This window comes from Schistocerca americana, chromosome 1 (assembly GCF_021461395.2).
Source record: "Schistocerca americana isolate TAMUIC-IGC-003095 chromosome 1, iqSchAmer2.1, whole genome shotgun sequence".
NCBI lineage: Eukaryota > Metazoa > Arthropoda > Insecta > Orthoptera > Acrididae > Schistocerca > Schistocerca americana.
Window position 1 is genome coordinate 397353334 of NC_060119.1, and position 21049 is coordinate 397374382.

The window sequence follows — 21049 nt, forward strand, 5'->3', positions numbered from 1 at the left end:
TCACATGTGGCTCTGCCTTTGATCGTGTACACCTTCCGGGTTACAGGACTGGAGTAGGTGGTGGTGGGAGGGTGCATGGGACAGGTTTTACACTGGGGGCGGTTACAAGGATAGGAGCCAGAGGGTACGGAAGGTGGTTTGGGGATTTCATAGGGATGAACTAACAGGTTACGAAGGTTAGGTGGATGGCGGAAAGACACTCTTGGTGGAGTGGGGAGGATTTCATGAAGGATGGATATATTGATGAGCAAGTTCCCATCTCCGGAGTTTGGATAGGTAACACCAATGGACAGTTTGCTGCTGGTGAATGGACACAGGCAGACAGTGTTTGTTGGTAATGAGGATCACCCTGTGGCTAAACATGCCTTGGTGCACGGCCAGCACATCTTGGCACAGTGTTACACCGTCCGGGTTATCTGGATACTTCCCACTAACACCAACCTATCCGAACTCCGGAGATGGGAACTTGCTCTTCAATATATCCTCTCTTCCCATTATCCACCAGGCCTCAATCTCCGCTAATTTCAAGTTGCCGCCACTCGTACCTCACCTGTCATTCAACAACATCTTTGCCTCTGCACTTCTGCTTCGACTGACATCTCTGCCCAAACTCTTTGTCTTTAAATACATCTGCTTGTGTCTGTATATGTGTGGATGGATATGTGTGTGTGTGCAAGTGTATACCTGTCCCTTTTTCCCCCTAAGGTAAGTCTCTCCGCTCCCGGGATTGGAATGACTCCTTACCCTCTCCCTTAAAACCCACATCCTTTCGTCTTTCCCTCTCCTTCCCTCTTTCCTGATGAGGCAACAGTTTGTTGCGAAAGCTTGAATTTTGTGTGTATGTTTGTGTTTGTTTGTGTGTCTGTCGACCTGCCAGCACTTTCATTTGGTAAGTCACATCATCTTTGTTTTTAGATATATTTTTCCTACGTGGAATGTTTCCCTTTATTTTTTATATATATATATATATATATATATATATATATTGAGCTTTGCAGTGGCTCAAGAAGCAAACTGGGGCAGTGCTTCTATGTATTTCATTGTGAAGGAGCATTTGAAAATGAAATTCATTGTTTCTCCTTTTGCTTTCCTACCCTCAGTTTCAGTTCCTGTATTTTCCATGAAGATCTAGACACTAACTTTGGTGACAGTGACAACCATTACACATGACCAGAATTTCTTTTGAGTTTTTCAAGGGATCTTTCAATAAGATTTCACTACAGCAGTCATTGTAGGCTTCATACATAACCCTCTTGATTGCCAAATGTGTTTCATTCAGCACGCAAAAAAATTGAATGTGCTGGTTTATGTAATTGGCATTATTTTCGGACTTTTATGAATGTGGTGTCTGTATCCCATGCTAGTACCTGAAGACAGGTACCATGACTGATACCCTTATTCAAGTGAACTTCTTTAACGGCTGAATTTGTTGAACCAATAAGAGAATAATTCCACTGAAGGAGACATGCCCTTGAAACAAAAGTCAGTCTGCAGAAGCACAGACTTCCACTCACACCCAGTTTGAAAACAAAAAAGAGAGTATTGTGTAGAAAAGATTGTAGTCAACTCTGTGGCAGATTGTGACTGAATTTCCCACACAGCATGACACTACTTTTACATTCAAATATAAATAAAACTACAACTAAAAGTTCTTGAAAGAAATAATTTTCCCACTTCAGGCTGTTTTTATTCGAAACAACACTTTGTTTCACTGACTATTAACCAACTTCATTCCCTAAGGCACTACCAAGCAACATAACGGAAAAATTGAAACTGAAATATATTGTCTGTTTAAAATAAGAAATAGGTCAATGATTTATATCAAGAAATTTAATGTGACTGTGATCCCGAGCATAAAAAGACTATTTTGCCAACAAAACATTAGAGGTGATACTGATGTCCCACATGTTACATTTTGTATGTCTTACAGTGGATTAGGTCTTCTACAGGCTTAGAGGGAATCACAACTGCAAACAGTATATTTATCTCATAGACACCACAACAACATTACATTAAATGTTCTTCATTGGCATCAAGATGTTGATGGCAGTATCATGTTTATTTCAATAATATGTACAAAGTTCTCCTGTTAAAATATTATATCAGCAAATTAGTACAACACAAAATAGCACATTTTAACAGATCCATTAAATTTACTATGTTTTACATTGGCAAAATATTCTTGCTTCCCTTATTGTCTTAACTGCTTGTGGTAAAATTAACTGTACAGCATTCCAAAAAAATATGCATTGTTTAATTTATGTGATTAAGGAATAATTTCAGAATACTTGACAATTCTTTGAATTATTTGTAATCTGTTTGTCATAACACTAGCCAATAATGTCAGCAAAGAAATACATTTCATGTTTTAAAAATATGCTGCTTACCAATACTATTCACACCATTAATTGCTTTTAATGATTGATTAGGAAATGTAAAGGTAAATACAGAAAACTTTTCTCTGAAATAAAGGACAGGTCAAAAGAAAGGGCAGCACACTGCAGACAATTTACGTCAAAATATTTTTTGTGTTGACCTTCTTATGTATTTGACAACTGTGTTTCAGTGTTCTCTTGTGTCAGTTTTAGTATGCTTGTGCAGTAATATTTTAATCCAGGTGAAAGTATACTTTTTCTTAAAAGTTCATGAATGATGAAATTACACTTTGACAAATAAATTAATACTTAATCTCACAAATTATTTCAATATGCTAGCAGAGAAACATTCAAAGGCTAGACCCAAGTCGATCCAATTCCTCCAAAAAATAGTCAATATCAGCATGTGTGACAGCAGAGTTCTGCACAACGAAACGGAAGAAGTTTGGCCAGTTTCGAAGTGGTTGATAGTTGATCATCATACTTCCTTTCTTCATCATCAATTCTTTTAACTTTGCAGCAACCTATATATTAAATATTAGAAAAACAAAAGAACCAAATAAATGTCACACACGTGAAAAATAAAGATATTACACATTTCTAATATATTATTATATTTATTATCTTCTATCAACACAATGGAAATATTAGTTCATAATCGCATTTTGGAATCTGTGTTATGTAGATATCCAAACAAATACAATCTCTCTCTCTCTCTCTCTCTCTCTCTCTCTGTCTGTGTGTGTGTGTGTGTGTGTGTGTGTGTGTGTGTGTGTGTGTGTGTGTTATGCCATAATGTAAGTTCCTAAATTTACAAACAATGCATAACCTCACACATCTACCTCCTGGGTCTTTACACTATAGCAAAACTTTCAAATTTTAAAAATAAGCTATAAAATGCATATCATACATTTTTATTTTCATTTCCATTGATGTAAGAAAGTAATACTAGTAATAAAACAAGTTTCAATGTAACATACTAAGATAATGGGAGTAATTACAAAAGTATCAGTTAGAAACTAATATCCCCTTATCTAAATCTTAATTCATATTAATTGATGCCACAGTTCTGGGAACACACAGTAATATGTAATTGGTTCATTTGTTAGTTAGTTTGTTAATTCTTTCATTGTCTTCTGTAGAGTCCATCATGCAGCGGAGTCAGAAATGAAGCAACATAAACATCAATAAAGAGTGTGATGAAGCAAGCTGGGATAATTTTAATTCTCCTCTTGTTTTGCCATCTGCCTCCTTAAATTCGTTTTTTCATCTTTTACTAATTACTATTAACATATGTGAGTATCATCTGCAATTTCATAAAACAAAAAGGTTGGCCCTCAGTTTTAAGAAAAATAATGCCTAGTCAAATTTTGTGCTTAGTTTTATGTATGTAATTGATATTCTTATTTATTTTGACTATGCCTAGTTAGTATCTTTTGTTAAAGGGTGAAATCAGTAATTGTTTCATAACTTAAATTGTATTGTGATTCTTGAGTTTCTCCCGGCGTATTTGATAATCAAAATATCCACGGGTATGCTGCCGGTCTATAGTGTCCAACGGGCACAATATTTCGGCGATCAAACATGTCGCCATCATCAGGTGAACTGACGGACTGAGCTCCTGTGAACGTGCCGGCACGGAGATCCGTACGCTACGGCTGCTCAGAGGGAACTGGGTTCGGTCGCGGCGGCGGCCGATTTAAATACCCTCCGCCCGCGGTGTGCTCCCTCCACCGTCCGCGCCCAGCGCCACGGTCGTGCGGTGGAACGGATTGCGACGGCGTCTGAGATGACGTCGGTGTGATGGCTCTGTCCGCCGTGGTCGTCACAGCTATACGTCTGCTCGATTTACTCTTGATTAACCCGATCGCTGGTTCCCAAGCCTTGCTAAGATTATAGCCACAGTCACGGTTTATGAGGTCGTCATTGGTGCGAATTTCGATGGCCTCTCTAACAACGCTGTCCCAGTATCTCGACGTCTGTACCAGAATCCTCGTGCGGTCATACTCCATGGCGTGATTTTCCGACAAACAATGTTCAGCGACCGCCGACTTGCTCGGATACATCAGTCGAGTGTGCCTCTGGTGTTCACGGCATCGATCCTCGACGGTACGCATCGTCTGACCAATATACGACTTGCCACATTGACACGGAATCTGGTACACGCCGGCCTTCCTCAAACCGAGGTCATCTTTGGCGCTCCCCACCAGTGCACGAGTTTTATTTGGAGGACAAAACACAGTTCCGACGCGGTGTTTCTTCAGAATGCGGGCGATTTTTCCCGAGAGTGCGCCTGTGTATGGAATAAATGCAGTGCCTACCTCCTCCCTCGTGACTTCATCCATCTCAACAGGTTGTGCTGCAGTGGTTGGGCGGAGAGCACGTTGAATCTGCCACTCTGAGTACCCATTTTTTCGAAATACAGTTCTCAGATGTTCCAATTCCTGGGGTAGACTCTCTGCGTCAGAGATAGTGCGCGCCCTATGTACTAGAGTTTTAAGTACCCCATTCCTCTGTGAAGGGTGGTGGCAGCTGTCTGCATGCAAATACAGATCAGTGTGCATAGCCTTCCGATACACCCCATGACCTAGGGTGCCGTCAGCCCTTCTCTTGACCAAGACGTCAAGGAAAGGTAATTTACCCTCCGTTTCAGTCTCCATAGTGAATTTGATGTTGGGGTGTATGGAGTTTAGATGTGTAAGGAAGTCAAGGAGTTTATCCATACCATGTGGCCAGATGACGAACGTGTCGTCAACGTATCGGAAAAAGCAAGTAGGTTTCCATACGGATGACGACAGGGCTTCCTCCTCAAAGTTCTCCATGTACAAATTCGCTACCACCGGTGAGAGTGGGCTACCCATGGCGACTCCCTCCGTTTGTTCGTAGTATTCTCCATTAAAAAGAAAATACGTGGAGGTCAAGACATGCCTAAAAAGTTCAGTGGTCTTCTCGTCAAACTTCTGACTAATCAATTCTAGTGACTCTCGCAGGGGTACCCTCGTAAACAAGGAAACGACGTCAAAACTCACCATGATATCTGACTCATCCAACCTGAAGCTATCAAGGCGTTTAACAAAATCCACGGAATTACGGATGTGATGAGGGCATTTACCCACATAAGGACTTAATATTCCTGTCAGGTATTTTGCCAACAAATATGTAGGTGCCCTGATGTTGCTGACAATGGGGCGTAATGGTACCCCCTCTTTGTGAACCTTCGGGAGCCCATATATTCTAGGCGGTACCGGACAGCTAAGTTCTCACGTCTCCTTGACAAACCATCCCTGCAGGTTCCGTGCAAGACTGTCATCAATTTGAGTGACATGGTGTTGAGTGATGATGCGGTCTCGGTTTTGCAGAAAGGTCTCAACTTCGCTCCCACCCCCAAGTTCACTCCGGTCGCAGAAATTGTTAGTGCTGTTGAACAGGTTGCAGCTCGACTTCCGCCAGAATCAGCCGAGGAAATACGTTGTGAAACTTGTCGTGCGTTGACGAAATCCAAGCCGATGAAGTCAAATATCAGCAGTAAAGAGAGAGCGGCCATTCGTGATCTGAGGGAGCGCTCTGAAATTGTTGTCTTACCGGCTGACAAAGGCAATGCTACAGTTGTTGTCTCCCATAAGGACTACACTGATAAGATGCAGAGCCTGCTAAATGATGATTCCTACCGGAAGATCAGCGTTGACCCTACAAAGAAGGTGGAGAACAAGACGAGGGCGCTTCTCAAGGACGCAGATTTACCGGAGGGTGACGCTAAGAAATTGTTACCCCAAGGTCCGGTACCGCCTAGACTATATGGACTCCCGAAGGTTCACAAAGAGGGGGTACCATTACGCCCCATTGTCAGCAACATCAGGGCACCTACATATTTGTTGGCAAAATACCTGACGGGAATATTAAGTCCTTATGTGGGTAAATGCCCTCATCACATCCGTAATTCCGTGGATTTTGTTAAACGCCTTGATAGCTTCAGGTTGGATGAGTCAGATATCATGGTGAGTTTTGACGTCGTTTCCTTGTTTACGAGGGTACCCCTGCGAGAGTCACTAGAATTGATTAGTCAGAAGTTTGACGAGAAGACCACTGAACTTTTTAGGCATGTCTTGACCTCCACGTATTTTCTTTTTAATGGAGAATACTACGAACAAACGGAGGGAGTCGCCATGGGTAGCCCACTCTCACCGGTGGTAGCGAATTTGTACATGGAGAACTTTGAGGAGGAAGCCCTGTCGTCATCCGTATGGAAACCTACTTGCTTTTTCCGATACGTTGACGACACGTTCGTCATCTGGCCACATGGTATGGATAAACTCCTTGACTTCCTTACACATCTAAACTCCATACACCCCAACATCAAATTCACTATGGAGACTGAAACGGAGGGTAAATTACCTTTCCTTGACGTCTTGGTCAAGAGAAGGGCTGACGGCACCCTAGGTCATGGGGTGTATCGGAAGGCTATGCACACTGATCTGTATTTGCATGCAGACAGCTGCCACCACCCTTCACAGAGGAATGGGGTACTTAAAACTCTAGTACATAGGGCACGCACTATCTCTGACGCAGAGAGTCTACCCCAGGAATTGGAACATCTGAGAACTGTATTTCGAAAAAATGGGTACTCAGAGTGGCAGATTCAACGTGCTCTCCGCCCAACCACTGCAGCACAACCTGTTGAGATGGATGAAGTCACGAGGGAGGAGGTAGGCACTGCATTTATTCCATACACAGGCGCACTCTCGGGAAAAATCGCCCGCATTCTGAAGAAACACCGCGTCGGAACTGTGTTTTGTCCTCCAAATAAAACTCGTGCACTGGTGGGGAGCGCCAAAGATGACCTCGGTTTGAGGAAGGCCGGCGTGTACCAGATTCCGTGTCAATGTGGCAAGTCGTATATTGGTCAGACGATGCGTACCGTCGAGGATCGATGCCGTGAACACCAGAGGCACACTCGACTGATGTATCCGAGCAAGTCGGCGGTCGCTGAACATTGTTTGTCGGAAAATCACGCCATGGAGTATGACCGCACGAGGATTCTGGTACAGACGTCGAGATACTGGGACAGCGTTGTTAGAGAGGCCATCGAAATTCGCACCAATGACGACCTCATAAACCGTGACTGTGGCTATAATCTTAGCAAGGCTTGGGAACCAGCGATCGGGTTAATCAAGAGTAAATCGAGCAGACGTATAGTTGTGACGACCACGGCGGACAGAGCCATCACACCGACGTCATCTCAGACGCCGTCGCAATCCGTTCCACCGCACGACCGTGGCGCTGGGCGCGGACGGTGGAGGGAGCACACCGCGGGCGGAGGGTATTTAAATCGGCCGCCGCCGCGACCGAACCCAGTTCCCTCTGAGCAGCCGTAGCGTACGGATCTCCGTGCCGGCACGTTCACAGGAGCTCAGTCCGTCAGTTCACCTGATGATGGCGACATGTTTGATCGCCGAAATATTGTGCCCGTTGGACACTATAGACCGGCAGCATACCTATGGATATTTTGATTAAATTGTATTGTTGACCTATAAACAAATACAAATTCTGTAATAATTGTAAACATTTGGAAGATGAAATACTAGTAATCTTAAAGTATCTATTTGGCTCTATTCGAAAACATGTTAGCAAAGCCAGCCCTTAATTCATTCAAAAGTAATTAATAATGTTGTCAAAAGTATTGTTTGTGTAATGACATTTGTTAATTTCATGATTTAATCAAATAATTCAGCCTAACTCTTGTAGCAGAAGAAACTGTTAAAAAGAACCAATTTTTCAATGTATTCAGTTAGTTTAATGAGTTAAGTTTTAATTGTAATTTCTGTAAATTAAACATCGACCAATGTGTAGTTTCAGTGCTTGTTATTGTGATGATATATAAGGGCCCAATTTTTGACCCTGAGACAATCAGCCCATGGTCGAGTTTCAGACAAGAAACCAGTGTTGGTTAGAACAACAACAATGCATCAACTTAACCGTGAAATAAGTGTTACACCAATAGGCAATAAGTTAAAGCAATGACAGTGCCTGTTCAATTTATTTGAAAGACTGCAAAATGGGTGCTCAGGAGTTTACTACTAGTAGAAGTTCAACAATAAACTATTGTAGCAGTATGTGGATGTTCGCCTGAAACCTATTAATGAGGCTTATTGAAAGTTAAACAATATTGCACTGGCCATCATTGTGACATGATAATATGAACAACACTCAACTTCTAGCTCTCCTACATTTGACTGGCCAGCCTCTAACCTGCCTATGATCTGACCATGTTTAAGCCCATCCAGATGTATTATGTGAGCCATCATGTTTCCCTATGACTTGAATACCATTTGGCAATTGTATAAAACAAATACTTACTTAAGACTGTGCCTGCATTTATTGTTGTAGACAAACTAAGTGGTCCTATACTGGCATACCATATAAGCCTCATGTTTACATGTTAGTTTGCCTCAGTGTAGTCTGCATGGTGTAAAGATTTTTTATGAATGCATAAGATCAATTAGCTTATGCACAATGGTGTATTTTTGACAATAATGTAAATGCTGTTTGCTGGAGTAAATCTAACTCCTCAGTATTTTGTTGTTCATTCTGAGGTGCAATGTTTGTTATCACTGTAAGAAAGTTACTTCAAAATGCCATCATTGCTGCCACAGCTGTTACCTCAGAATTCTTCATTCTTTTCTTGTTCTTCTTCTCCTCCTCCTTCTTCTTCTTCTTCTTCTTCTTCTTATTATTATTATTATTACTACACCTTTGAGTGCTGTCTTCTTGCAGAAGGTTGCAAGCCACCATCAAGCATTTTCCTCTTTTCTCAACTTTCCTAACCAAGTTGGTAATGTCCAAGATGTTGAGCCACCCTTAAGGATTCAGTGATGCCTAAATTATCTTCCATTCACCCCCAAATGTCCCTTCTTTTTTCAGTGATAAGCTGCATGAAACTGTACTTTCCACATGAAAAATTGTTCAGAATACATTGTTAGTTAAGTACTTCTGCTGTCTGTCATGCGAACTGTACAGAAGACTCTTAATGTACAATGATACATTCACATATCAAATACCTTAAGCCTGTTCATGGATCTCTTTTTAACTGTCTAGACTTCATTCCATGCAGTACTACTCTTAAGTACAACATAGTGTGTTGTATGTGTATTTTGCTCTTTTGATACCTAACAGACTAGACCACTTTACAGCCCTAGTGGTAGTGGAACTTGAGCTCTTGATTGCACTGTACAGTTTGTACACTTCACATGTGAGAATTTATTATTTAGCATAGAGTAGCTATTCATATTTCAATTTCTGGATCCACAGTAGAAAAAAATTGAACATAATGTAGCAGCTGTCCAGTCATAATACTCTAGAAAGTTCCATTCATCTCATTACATTACTGAAAATTGGTGAACCTGGAGATGCAATATCAATGAATTTAACAAATTTTATGTAGCCTTCTGAGTTTTCTAAATGTAAAACATGACAGTATGCATTTATACATGACTTGTACCATCAATATTTCTAGTGTAATGGAAATGTTTGGTAATAAATTTAAATAGTAAATAATAAATACCTTGTGCAAAGACTGGTGGAAATCATTTTGATTATCTAGGCCTTGCAGCCTCTTTGGAATGTACCAGAAGCAAACATTAATATATTCGGGTTCCAAAACCAGTTTAAATGCTTTGTGAGCCTTTATCTTTGTTGTAAGGTACCGTGAACAGTCCATCAAACTGTCTACATGTTGTTCAAATCCTTCAGAACCCTTTAAAAAAGAATAAAAATATCATGTTATTCCCAAGCATGTTACTACAAATATGACAAACAAATGACACAACAGAATATATAATGGCACTAATCTTTATTCATACTGAGTATTCACAAATATCATTAAATACATTTCACCATCAATATCACACTCTTACAAGAATGATGACATGCACAGAAATCGTGGTAGTACAATTGGGAATTTCCCTGTTACTTCAGTTTCATTTTATGTAACTACACACTGGGCACTCATGTACAGGTGAAAAATTATTATTTACTTTTCATTTTACAAGTATATGTACTAGCTGCATAGCTATAAAATTTTTGTAGTTCTGTCCTCAAGCATAGAGCTTAAACCTCTTCAGAACAGAAAACAGTTTTTTAATACACACATTCATTGACTGATCCTGTAATGGTGGAAAACTATCATGACTGTGGAATGAGCAAATAATGACTTTAGTATATGGAGAGAGAAACTATGTCATCTATTGTAAAGGAAGAAAATATTGCTTCTGCATTCTGTATATGAGCAAATGTAAGTAATGCTCATTGTAATGATACAGATTAGAGTGGAATATGATACATTAACTTTAATAAAGAAATTTAATTACATAAATTTTTCATGTTTACTGTAAAACACAGTCATTTTCAAAAGTCATTGTGTTATTAGTCTGCAAAAATTCTGTATCAGTTTCAAATTAACTAAAAAAATACATACATAAAAAAAAGTTTTGCATCACCTCAGTTCTGAGAGTTCTGGAACCTGTACAGAAAACTGGAATAGAGATCAACATAAACTTCATTTCTGCCCTTTCTATTGCTCATGAAAACCACACATTGCATGTTGTAGCACCATACAGCAAGACCTTCAGAGGTGGTGGTCCAGATTTCTGTACACATCAGTACCTCTAATACCCAGTAGCAAGTCCTCTTGCATTGATGCATACCTGTATTAATCATAGCACACTATCCACAAGTTCATCAAGGCACTGTTGGTCCAGATTGTCCCACTCCTCAATGGCGATTTGGCATAGATCCCTCAGAGTGGTTGGTGGGTCACATCGTCCATAAAGAGCCCTTTTCGATCTATCCCAGGCATGTTCGATAGGGTTCATGTTTGGAGAACATGCTGGCCACTCTAGTTGAGTGATGTCATTATCCTGAAGAAAGTCATTCACAGGATGTGCACGATGGGGGCACAAATTGTCATCCATGAAGATGAATGTCTTGCCAATATGCTGCTGATATGGTTGCACTATCACTTGGAGAATGGTATTCACGTATCGCACAGCCGTTATGGCATGTTCCATGACCACCAGTGGCATACATCAGCCCCACATAATGCTACCCCACAACTGCAGGGAACCTCCATCTTGCTGCACTCATTGGACAGTGCATCTAAGGCATTCAGCCTCATCAGATTGCCTGCAAACATATCTCCGATGATTGTCTGGTTGATGGCATATGTCAACTCATCAGTGAAGAGAATGTGATGCCAATCCTGAGTGGTCCATTTGGCATGTTGTTGGGCCCATCTGTACCATGCTGCATGGTGTCGTGGTTGTAAAGACGGACCTCGCCATTGACGTCTGGAATGAAGTTGCCTATCATGCAGCCTATTGCACACAGTTTGAGTCGTAACACGACATCCTGTGACTGCACAAAAAGCATTATTCAACATGGTGGCATTGCTGTCAGGGTACCTCCGAGCCATAATTCATAGGCAGTGGTCATCCATTGCGGTAGTAGCCCTTGAGTGCCTGAGTGAGGCATGTCATGGACAGTTCCTGTCTCTCTGCATCTCCTCCATGTCTGAACAACATCGCTTTGGTTCACTCCGAGATGCCTGGACACTTCACTTGTTGAGAGCTCTTCCTGGCACAAAGTAACAATGCAAACATGATCGAACTGCAGCATTGACCATCTAGGCAAGGTTGAACTACAGGCAACATGAGCCATGTACCACCTTCCTGGTGAAATAATTGGAACTGATCGGCTATTGGACCTCCACCATCTAGTAGGCTGAGCTCATGCATGGTTGTTTACATCTTTGGGTGGCTTTAGTGACATCTCTGAACAGTTATAGGGATTGCATCTGTGATACAATATCCACAATCAACCTCTATCTTCAGGAGTTCTTGGAACCGGGGTTAAAGAAATCTTTTTTTGATGTGTGTATTTACAAAATTTCATCAAGACAAATAACTGTATCATTTTGTTAATCTTGTGTCAAAGACTCTGGGAAATTATTAACAATAATAACCACTGAGTAATTGAAATGCAAAATAACTTTTTTTCCTGTATTAACTCTTTAAAAAATGTATTTCTCTAATCGATTTAAAACTGTGTTAATATCTAAACTCTCCTTTCATAAAATTTGTAACCATATTTAATAGTATCAAACCCTGTATTCAGACTACTAAAAATTTATAACTGTTAGCTGTAATTCCAATTATTCACTCATCTAAATGGTATTATGTAATATGGCTTTTGTTGAATGCTACATATACCACAGTGGAGTGCCCCCCCCCCCCCCCCCCAAATTTAGTGCAGTGGTAGCTGCCGCTATGTTCAAAGTTACAGCAGGTGGTCAGTTTGGTTGTTGTCAGATCCTGTTAAACTCAATACTGTGAAAAGTTAGGTTTTTTCATGTCTAGTGAAATTGAATACAAAAAATTAAAAATATTGTGAAACATTTGTCGGGTTATTAGGGTAGGCAAATGATGGAATTACACTTTTCACAACAAAGTACATTTTAAAAACTTCTTAGTTACATGTTTGTCATTTGAAGTTTCACTTCACAGTAAAGTACTGGCAGTTGTCCCAACATAGTCACCCTACATTTTTAAATATATTTTCTGGTAAATATTAATTAAATTTACCCTTACATGTTTGCTAATGAATGCCGTAACACGTCAATGAAAAGGTTGTAAAGTTTAAAAATGGCTAATTGTATGCATATTATAAAACTGAAAGACTCTGCACCAATATCCTGCTTTCAATGCAAACCATTGTTCAAGCATTCAACATCAGTGGTCTGATGTATATCCTCTCTGATCCTTCAGATGTGCAGTAAGTAGAGGTGAACCAGTACAGTGGTGGCTTCCATACTCTGTTGTCAGGAAGTGGTTCTGTATGAAGTACCGGACCACTGGATCTTGTTCAGCACTGAACTGGTAACTGATTTGAGACACTGTGGCCTGTCTGTTCACTGTTACAATCCAAAGCTGTCAATGTTAACCACTGTCATCAATACAGTATTGCCCAAGACAGCTGACACTTGCTTGCAATGGCTTTCTCTGAGCCATGGAACTCATGGAATAACCTTGACATGCCTGCACAATCTTGATGCAGGAGTGGCCCAAGCACAAGACTCTCACAGTTTAGATGTAACCAAATGTCCTGATTCCAATCATCTAGCCCACTGCCCACATTTTATTGCCATTCTAATGGCCAGTAAAAGCCATAACAGCTTTCAAGTTACACGAAATAAAAACTCTCCCTCTCTCTCTCTCTCTCTCCAAAGTAGGAACTACTTCTAATTAAATTTCTCATGGCATATTTTCTAAGAACAACAACAGGTACTAGGCTACTACTTACACCACTCATACAGCCTCTTGTATCTATCATAAATAATTATCATAATTTAATTTGCGACATATCTCATAAGAATCCTACCTTTGCTTTCCACATAAGCCAGAAATGCATGACATCAGGACGACGACCACACTGAAGATATTTATCTCCAATATCATAACTCGTGTCATAAAATTTGTCTTTTTGGAAGAGATAGGCTGCTTCACGAGCATGGCACGATTTTAGTAAACCAGGGTGGCGTACAAGAAGAACTGAACATTGTTGTGGAGACGCCAAAAGCTTGTGAGGATTCCATACTACTGAATCTGCTCTGCAAATCAATAGATAATACACTTGCAAGAATACTTAAAAATTATTTGAGTTCTCTCTCTCTCTCTCTCTCTCTCCCTCTCTCTCTCTCTCTCCCTCTCTCTCTCTCTCTCTCTCTCTCTCTCTCTCTCTCTCTCTCTCTCTCACACACACACACACACACACACACACACACACACACTTTTGGTGGTCATGGAGAATCGTGACACTCACTTTGTGTATCATTTATGTGTGTGTGTGTGTGTGTGTGTGTGTGTGTGTGTGTGTGTGTGTGTAGGAGAGATAGTACATAAACTGGAGAAATAGTAGTTTTTTTGGAAACTGTTTTTGCCAGTCTTTCAGCCGCATGGCATTGAGTCTGTACTTAATTTTGTTTATTATTTCCAAAATATTCTATTTTTTAACTTTACTGGACATTTCTTTTGTGTTCATAACTCAACATATATTGCTATCAAAGAATTGTTATCTATTGATCTTGAAGGTATTTCTCAGTTCAGCTGAAGAAGTTTTATGCTAAAAGTTGGTATATTCTACCGCATAACTGTATGTCGGTAAGTATCTGTGCAACTTACTGAACAGATTGTGTTATGTCTGACTACACATCTGGGAATTTTGCATTTTATTCACTATATTAATGTCTTGAATTGGGCAAGAAAGACAAAAAAAAAATGGTTCAAATGGCTCTGAGCACTATGGGACTCAACATCTTAGGTCGTAAGTCCCCTATAACTTAGAACTACTTAAACCTAACTAACCTAAGCACATCACACACACCCATGCCCGAGGCAGGATTCAAACCTGCGACCGTAGCAGTCCCGCGGTTCCAGACTGAAGCGCCAGAACTGCACGGCCACCGTGGCCGGACAAGAAAGACATCCACATCACACTAACTGCAAGGACATTGATGACTGTTGGACAGACCAGAGACTTTTTATCAATCCTCTCAGATTCCCAATAAATAGAAAATCTTTCACATATTTTATAATATGGAGATACTTATAACACACTGAAAAGGCCAGAACAAAGTATCAAAATTCTATTTTAGGCCAGCCAACACGAAAAGTAAAGATGAAGTGGGCCAAACTTCTAAGTATCTTTCTACAATCAAAATAAAAGGTAGATTGCTTCTTACCATAAAGTTGACACATTGAGTTACAGACAGGCACAATTAAAAGACATTTACACATTAGCTTTCAGCCACAGCCTCCATCAGAAAAAGAAACACAAAACACAGTCATTCACACAATCAAACACACTTCATGCCCTTATGGCTGTCATCTTGAGCTTGGACCAGAATGCCAATGACTCTAAAACATGTCATCTGAAATGATGCAATTCTCCTTCACTTACTTTCTGTACAATGCATTCTGGGAAGTAATATCAAAGGTGTTTTTCATGAATTATGGCACTATTGTGTTATGTTTGCAATTTCAGTGCTGCTGCATTGTGTAAGTGATGTGTGGTTTCCATGCAGCAGCTCACACATAACATCACACATAAATACTATGATAAATTAAAAATGCCCTCAATAATGGTAATTGTTTCCCAGAATGTGTCTTCCAGGGAATAAATTGGAAAATTGTGACTGTCAATAGCAAATGTTATTTTATAACAAACATTGTTCTTAGAGTCCACACCTAAAGGATAAAGCGAAAATGGATAGACCAGTGCATCTCGACAGGCTGTCCTAAAGGGTCTTGACTAGTTAGTTTCAAAAGTTTTTTTGTAATGGGAGGTGTCAATGTAAGTTTATAAAAAGATGGGACTGGAAACTTACTGAATGCACTGTACCACAATACTTGAAGATTCTTGTATCCCTACCCTGGATGTAAAGTCACATTTATGACAAAATGTTTCATTTGAATATCACTACTATCACTAAATCTGTGCAGTGTAGCAAAATTATATTATTTCATAAGTCTCATTTTTAAGTAGTAAAGACAAGTCCTGTGCCAATTAGGACTGCATGACTTTTTAAGACCAAAAAATTTTTGTTACTGAGAGGCACAAAGTTTAATTCACAAAAAGAAACACACACACACACACACACACACACACATATTCATTCATACCAGCAAGCATATCTCATGCAACCATGACCATCATCTCCAGCAGCTCGGAATGGTATGCAACTGTCATGTAGAACGGAAGCAAGAATCAGGAGGGGGTGGGTAAGAGGGAGAGATAAAGGGTATGGTTGAGGAGAGAAAAGAGTGCTGTATGGCAGAGCATGCAGGGACTATATTTTCAACAGGTGCAGCTTTGGGAGCTGTGGGGCATGGAGAGGGGGGTGGGGGGCAAAAAAGGAGAGGACTGGGGAAAGGGAAAGATGGATGGGTGCATTGGCAGAGGGTAAGAGGATGAGAATAGGGAGGATGTGATAGAGCAGAAGAGTGGAAACTGTTGGATGGAAGATTTGGAGACAGTAGTTTAGTATAGATTGAGGTTGAGATAATTTCAGGAGCGGAAAATGTGTTGTAAGGATAATGCCCATCTGCGGAGTTCAGAAAAGCTGGAGGTGGATGGGAGGATCCAGATGGCCTGGGTTATGAAACAGACACTGAAATCAATGACATTATGTTCAGCTGCATTTGTGCCACAAGGTGGTCTACTGTGTTGCTGGCCATAGTTTGGCAGTGGCCATTCATCGTGGTGGATAATTGGTTAGTAGGAATTTCTTTTTAGTCATCAGTCTTCTGACTGGTTTGATGAGCCCACCATGAATTCCTCTTCTATGCCAGCCTCTTCATCTCAGAGAAGCATTTGCAAGCTATGTTCTCAATTATTTGTTGGATGTATTCCAATCTCTGTCTTCCTTTACAGTTTTTGCCTTATAAGCTCCCTCTACTACCATGGAAGTCAATCCCTGATGTTTCAACAGATGTCCTATCATCCTGTCCCTTCTCCTTGTCAGTGTTTTCCACATATTCTTTTCTTCTCCAATTCTGTGCAGAACCTCCTCATTCCTTATCTTATCAGTTTACCTAATTTTCAACAATTCTTCGATACTCTTCTGTTTTGGTTTTACCACAGTCTTTGTTTCGCTTCCATACAATGCTGTGCTCCACATGCACATTCTCAGAAATTTCTTCCTCAAATTAAGGCATGTTTGATACTAGTAAACTTCTCTTGGCCAGAAATGTCCTTCCTACCAGAGCTAGTCTGCTTTTGATGCCTTTCTTGCTGTGTCCGCCATGGATTATTTTGCTGCCTAGGTAGCAGAATTCCTTAACTTTATCTACTTCATGACCATCAATCCTGATGTTAAGTTTCACACTGTTCTCATTTCAGCTACTTCTCATTACTCTTGTCTTTCTTCAGTTTATTCCCAATCCATATTCTGCATTCAACCTCTGTGATTGCCTTTTTAGAGATGTTCACTCCTCTTCAACTAAACCACCAACTGAGCTATTCCTTATTGTTGTATCTATAGCCTAAGATACCTTCAAGGATATCTGTTCATTCCTTAGTACTTTCAAGTACCATTTCTTTGTATATTGATTCTTCCTGAGTAATTTCTTAAACTTCAGCCTACTCATCATCATTACTAAATTGTGATCTGAGTCTGTACCTGCTCCTGGGTATCTCTTACAATCCAGTATCTGATTTTCAAATCTCTCTGTTTGACCATGAAGTAACCTAACTTAAATCTTCTTGTAACTCCCAGCCTTTTCCAAATACCTCTGTCTCTTGTGATTCTTGAACAGAGTATTCTCAATTATTAGCTGAAATTTATTGCAGAGCTCAATTATTATGTCACCAGACTCATACATTCTACACACCAACATGAACAGTTGCTTTGTAGGCACTTCCCCCTTTAGAAATTATGGTGGAATGTTATCTACCCCTTCTGCCTTACTTGGTCTTCAGTTCTCCAAAGCTCTCTTAAATTGTGATTCTAGTACTAGATTCCCCATCTCTTCTAAATCGACACCTGTTTCTTCTTCTATCTCATCAGACAAATCTTCCCCCTCATAGAGATCTACAATGTACTCTTTCCACCCATCTATTCTCTCCTCTACATTTAACAGTGGAAGTCCTGTTGCACTCTTTATGTTACCGCCCTTGCTTTTAATTTCACTGAATGTTGTTTTGATTTTCCTATATGCTGAGTCAGTCCTTATGAGAATCATTTCTTTTTCGATTTCTTCAAACTTTTCATGGAGCCAGTTCATCTTAGCTTTCCTGCACTTCCTAGCACTTCCTATTTATTTCATTCCTAAGAAACCTGTATTTCTGTATTCCTGAATTTCCCTTAGCATTTTTGTACTTCTTTCTTTCATCAATCAACTGTAGTATCTCTTCAGTTACCTATGGTTTCTTGGCAGCTACCTTCTTTGTATCTACATTTTTCTTTCCAGCTTCTGTGATTGCACTCTTTAGAGATGTCTATACTTCTTCAACTGTACTGCCTACTGAGCTATTCCTTATCGCAGTATCTATAGCCTTAGAGAACTTCAAGCATATCTTGTCATTCCTTAGTACTTCCGTATCTCACTTCTTTGCATATTGATTATTCCTGATTAATCTCTTTAAATTCAACCTCCTCTTCATCACTACTACTTTGTGATCTGAGTCTATATCTGCTCCTGGGTATGCTTTACAATGCAGTATCTTATTTCAGAATTTCTGTGTGACCATGATGTAATCTAACTGAAATCTTCCTGTATCACCCAGCATTTTCAAAGTATACCTCCTCCTCTTGTGATTCATGAACACAGCATTTGCTATTACTAGCTGAAATTTATTACAGAACTCAATTCGTCTTTTTCCTCTCTCATTCCTTGTCCTGAGCCCATATTCTTCTGTAACATTTTCTTCTATTTCTTCCCCTACAACTGCATTCCAGTCCCCCATGACTCTCCCTGACATTTTCATCTCCCTTTATGCACTGCATTACCCTTTGAGTATCCTCATATACTTTCTCTCTCTCTTCATATTCAGCTTGTAACATCAGCATCTATACCTGGACTATCATTGTCAGTGTTGTTTTGCTGTTGATTCTGATAAGAACAACCCTATCACTGACTTTTTCTGCCCTACCTTCCTGTTCACAATGAATCCTACTCCAATTACACCATTTTCTGCTGCTGTCAATATTATCCTGTACTAATATGACCAGTAATCCTTGTCTTCTTCCCATTTCAATTCCCTGACCCCCACTGTATCTAGATTGAGCTTTGGCATTTCCCTTTTCAGATGTTCTAGCTTCCCTACCATGTTGAAGCTTCTGACGTTCCATGCTCTGACTCATAGAATGCTACCTGTTCATTGGTTATTGAATATTATGAGAAGGAAAGTTGCTACTCACCATATAACGGAGATGCTGAGTCACAGATAGGCACAAAGAAATGACTCATAATATAGTTTTTGGCCATTAAGGCTTTTGTCAACAATAGACACACATATGGACACACACACACACACACACACACACACACACACACACACACTCAAGCAACCGCAACTCACAAACACGACAGCATCACAGGCAACTGTTGGAGTGGTTTCATTCACCTGAGACTGCAGTCTTGGCATGGCCATGAGGACCTGCATTGCACCTTCCTGTGCCAAACTGGTTATGAGTCATCTAGAGGAGCCCTTCCTAGCCTCCCAAAATGCAAGACCCCTATTCTGCACCAGGTTCATTAATGACATCTCCATGATCCACTCTCAGGGCCAACACACCCTATACTCATTCCTTCACAATCTCAATACCTTCTCTCCCATCCACTCCACCTGGTCTTTCTCAACCCAGTGTCCCACCTTCATGCATGTTGACCTCTTCTTCTCTGATGGCACCATCCACACCTCTGTCCACATTAAACCCATCAACCATCAACAGAACCTGCATTTCAACAGCTATCATCTCTTCCACATGAAAAAATCCCTCCCATATTTTCTGGCCAACCATGGATGCTATATCTGCAGTGACTAGAATTCCCTTGCCCAGTATACTGCGGATCTCAGTATGACCTTCAGAGACAGGCACTATCTGCCAGACTTAGTCCACACACAGATCTCCCTTACCATTTCCTCACTCATCCCCAATACTCCACTACCCCCCAAGAATCAGCTACAAGGAAATGCCCCCTTCATCATCCAGTACCACCCCAGACTGGAGCAACCGAACCACACCCTTAATCAGGACTTTGATTACACATCATCATGCCCTGAAATGAAGGACATCATACCCAGTACATTTTTCACCATTCCTAAAGTGGTGTTCCATTGCCCACACAATCTACACAAGTGAAATAGAAGCACCTGATGAGTGAAGAAAAATCTGTTAATTGTTTTTTTGAGATTTCAAAAACATCCAACCGTGTTTTCCAAAGGAAAAAAAATTACACGAAAATCTATTTGCTATGGTGTAAAGATTAAAACTGCTGATGTAATATATTCTCTTGTTGAAAACCAAAAAAAAATTATGAAAAAAGCATAAAATATGTGGAAGTTAAAGACCGTAAATAAATTTTCTGCTTGTAAAGTAATATGTCCTAGGAGATTTGTGTTAAGATCATTTCTTACAAGAAGCAGAGGGAAGTAGCCATAATAGCTGAGTGAAATTTCAACAAAGTTTGATTGCTGCTACCACAGTGTTATGGGTGAACCACAAGCTGGTTACCTACCTGTGAATCACAGGGTCCTGGTTTTGGTTCCTGTCCGGATTGGGATTTTCTCTGCCTGGGGACTGGGTGCTTGTGTTGTACTCATCGTTCCATCATCATTCATTAAACTGGCTAGTTAGAACTGTGTGTAGATTGGGAATATGAAGGGGCACTGATGACCGTGCAGTTGAGTGCCTCACAAACCAAACATTATCATCATCATCAAGCTGGTTACCTCACCCTATAGTTGAGTTGGGCAGTCCAAGGCACCAAACTATGTGCTAAGTCTATAGAGCAAGAACCATCTTGCTTAGCCAACTTACTTATTAAGGAAACTACAATAAACCACTGACAGTAACACACTCTTTAAAATCAAGAAAACAATAAGGATTCCTTCTGTGGATC

General features: G+C 40.3%; 1 protein-coding gene across 1 annotated transcript in view; it reads right to left on the reverse strand.

The window, feature by feature from the left end:
* Positions 1 to 1815: 1815 nt before the first annotated feature.
* The window catches only part of LOC124623117 (cysteine sulfinic acid decarboxylase-like), a 104650-nt gene continuing 85416 nt past the window's right edge, over positions 1816 to 21049 (reverse strand). Inside the window, exons 5-7 of the mRNA XM_047148910.1 lie at positions 13806 to 14034; positions 9934 to 10125; positions 1816 to 2899 (exon numbers count right to left, since the gene is read on the reverse strand). Coding sequence (XP_047004866.1) covers positions 2726 to 2899; positions 9934 to 10125; positions 13806 to 14034 — 595 coding nt within the window. The 3' untranslated portion in view covers positions 1816 to 2725. The remainder of the gene's footprint in view (positions 2900 to 9933; positions 10126 to 13805; positions 14035 to 21049) is intronic.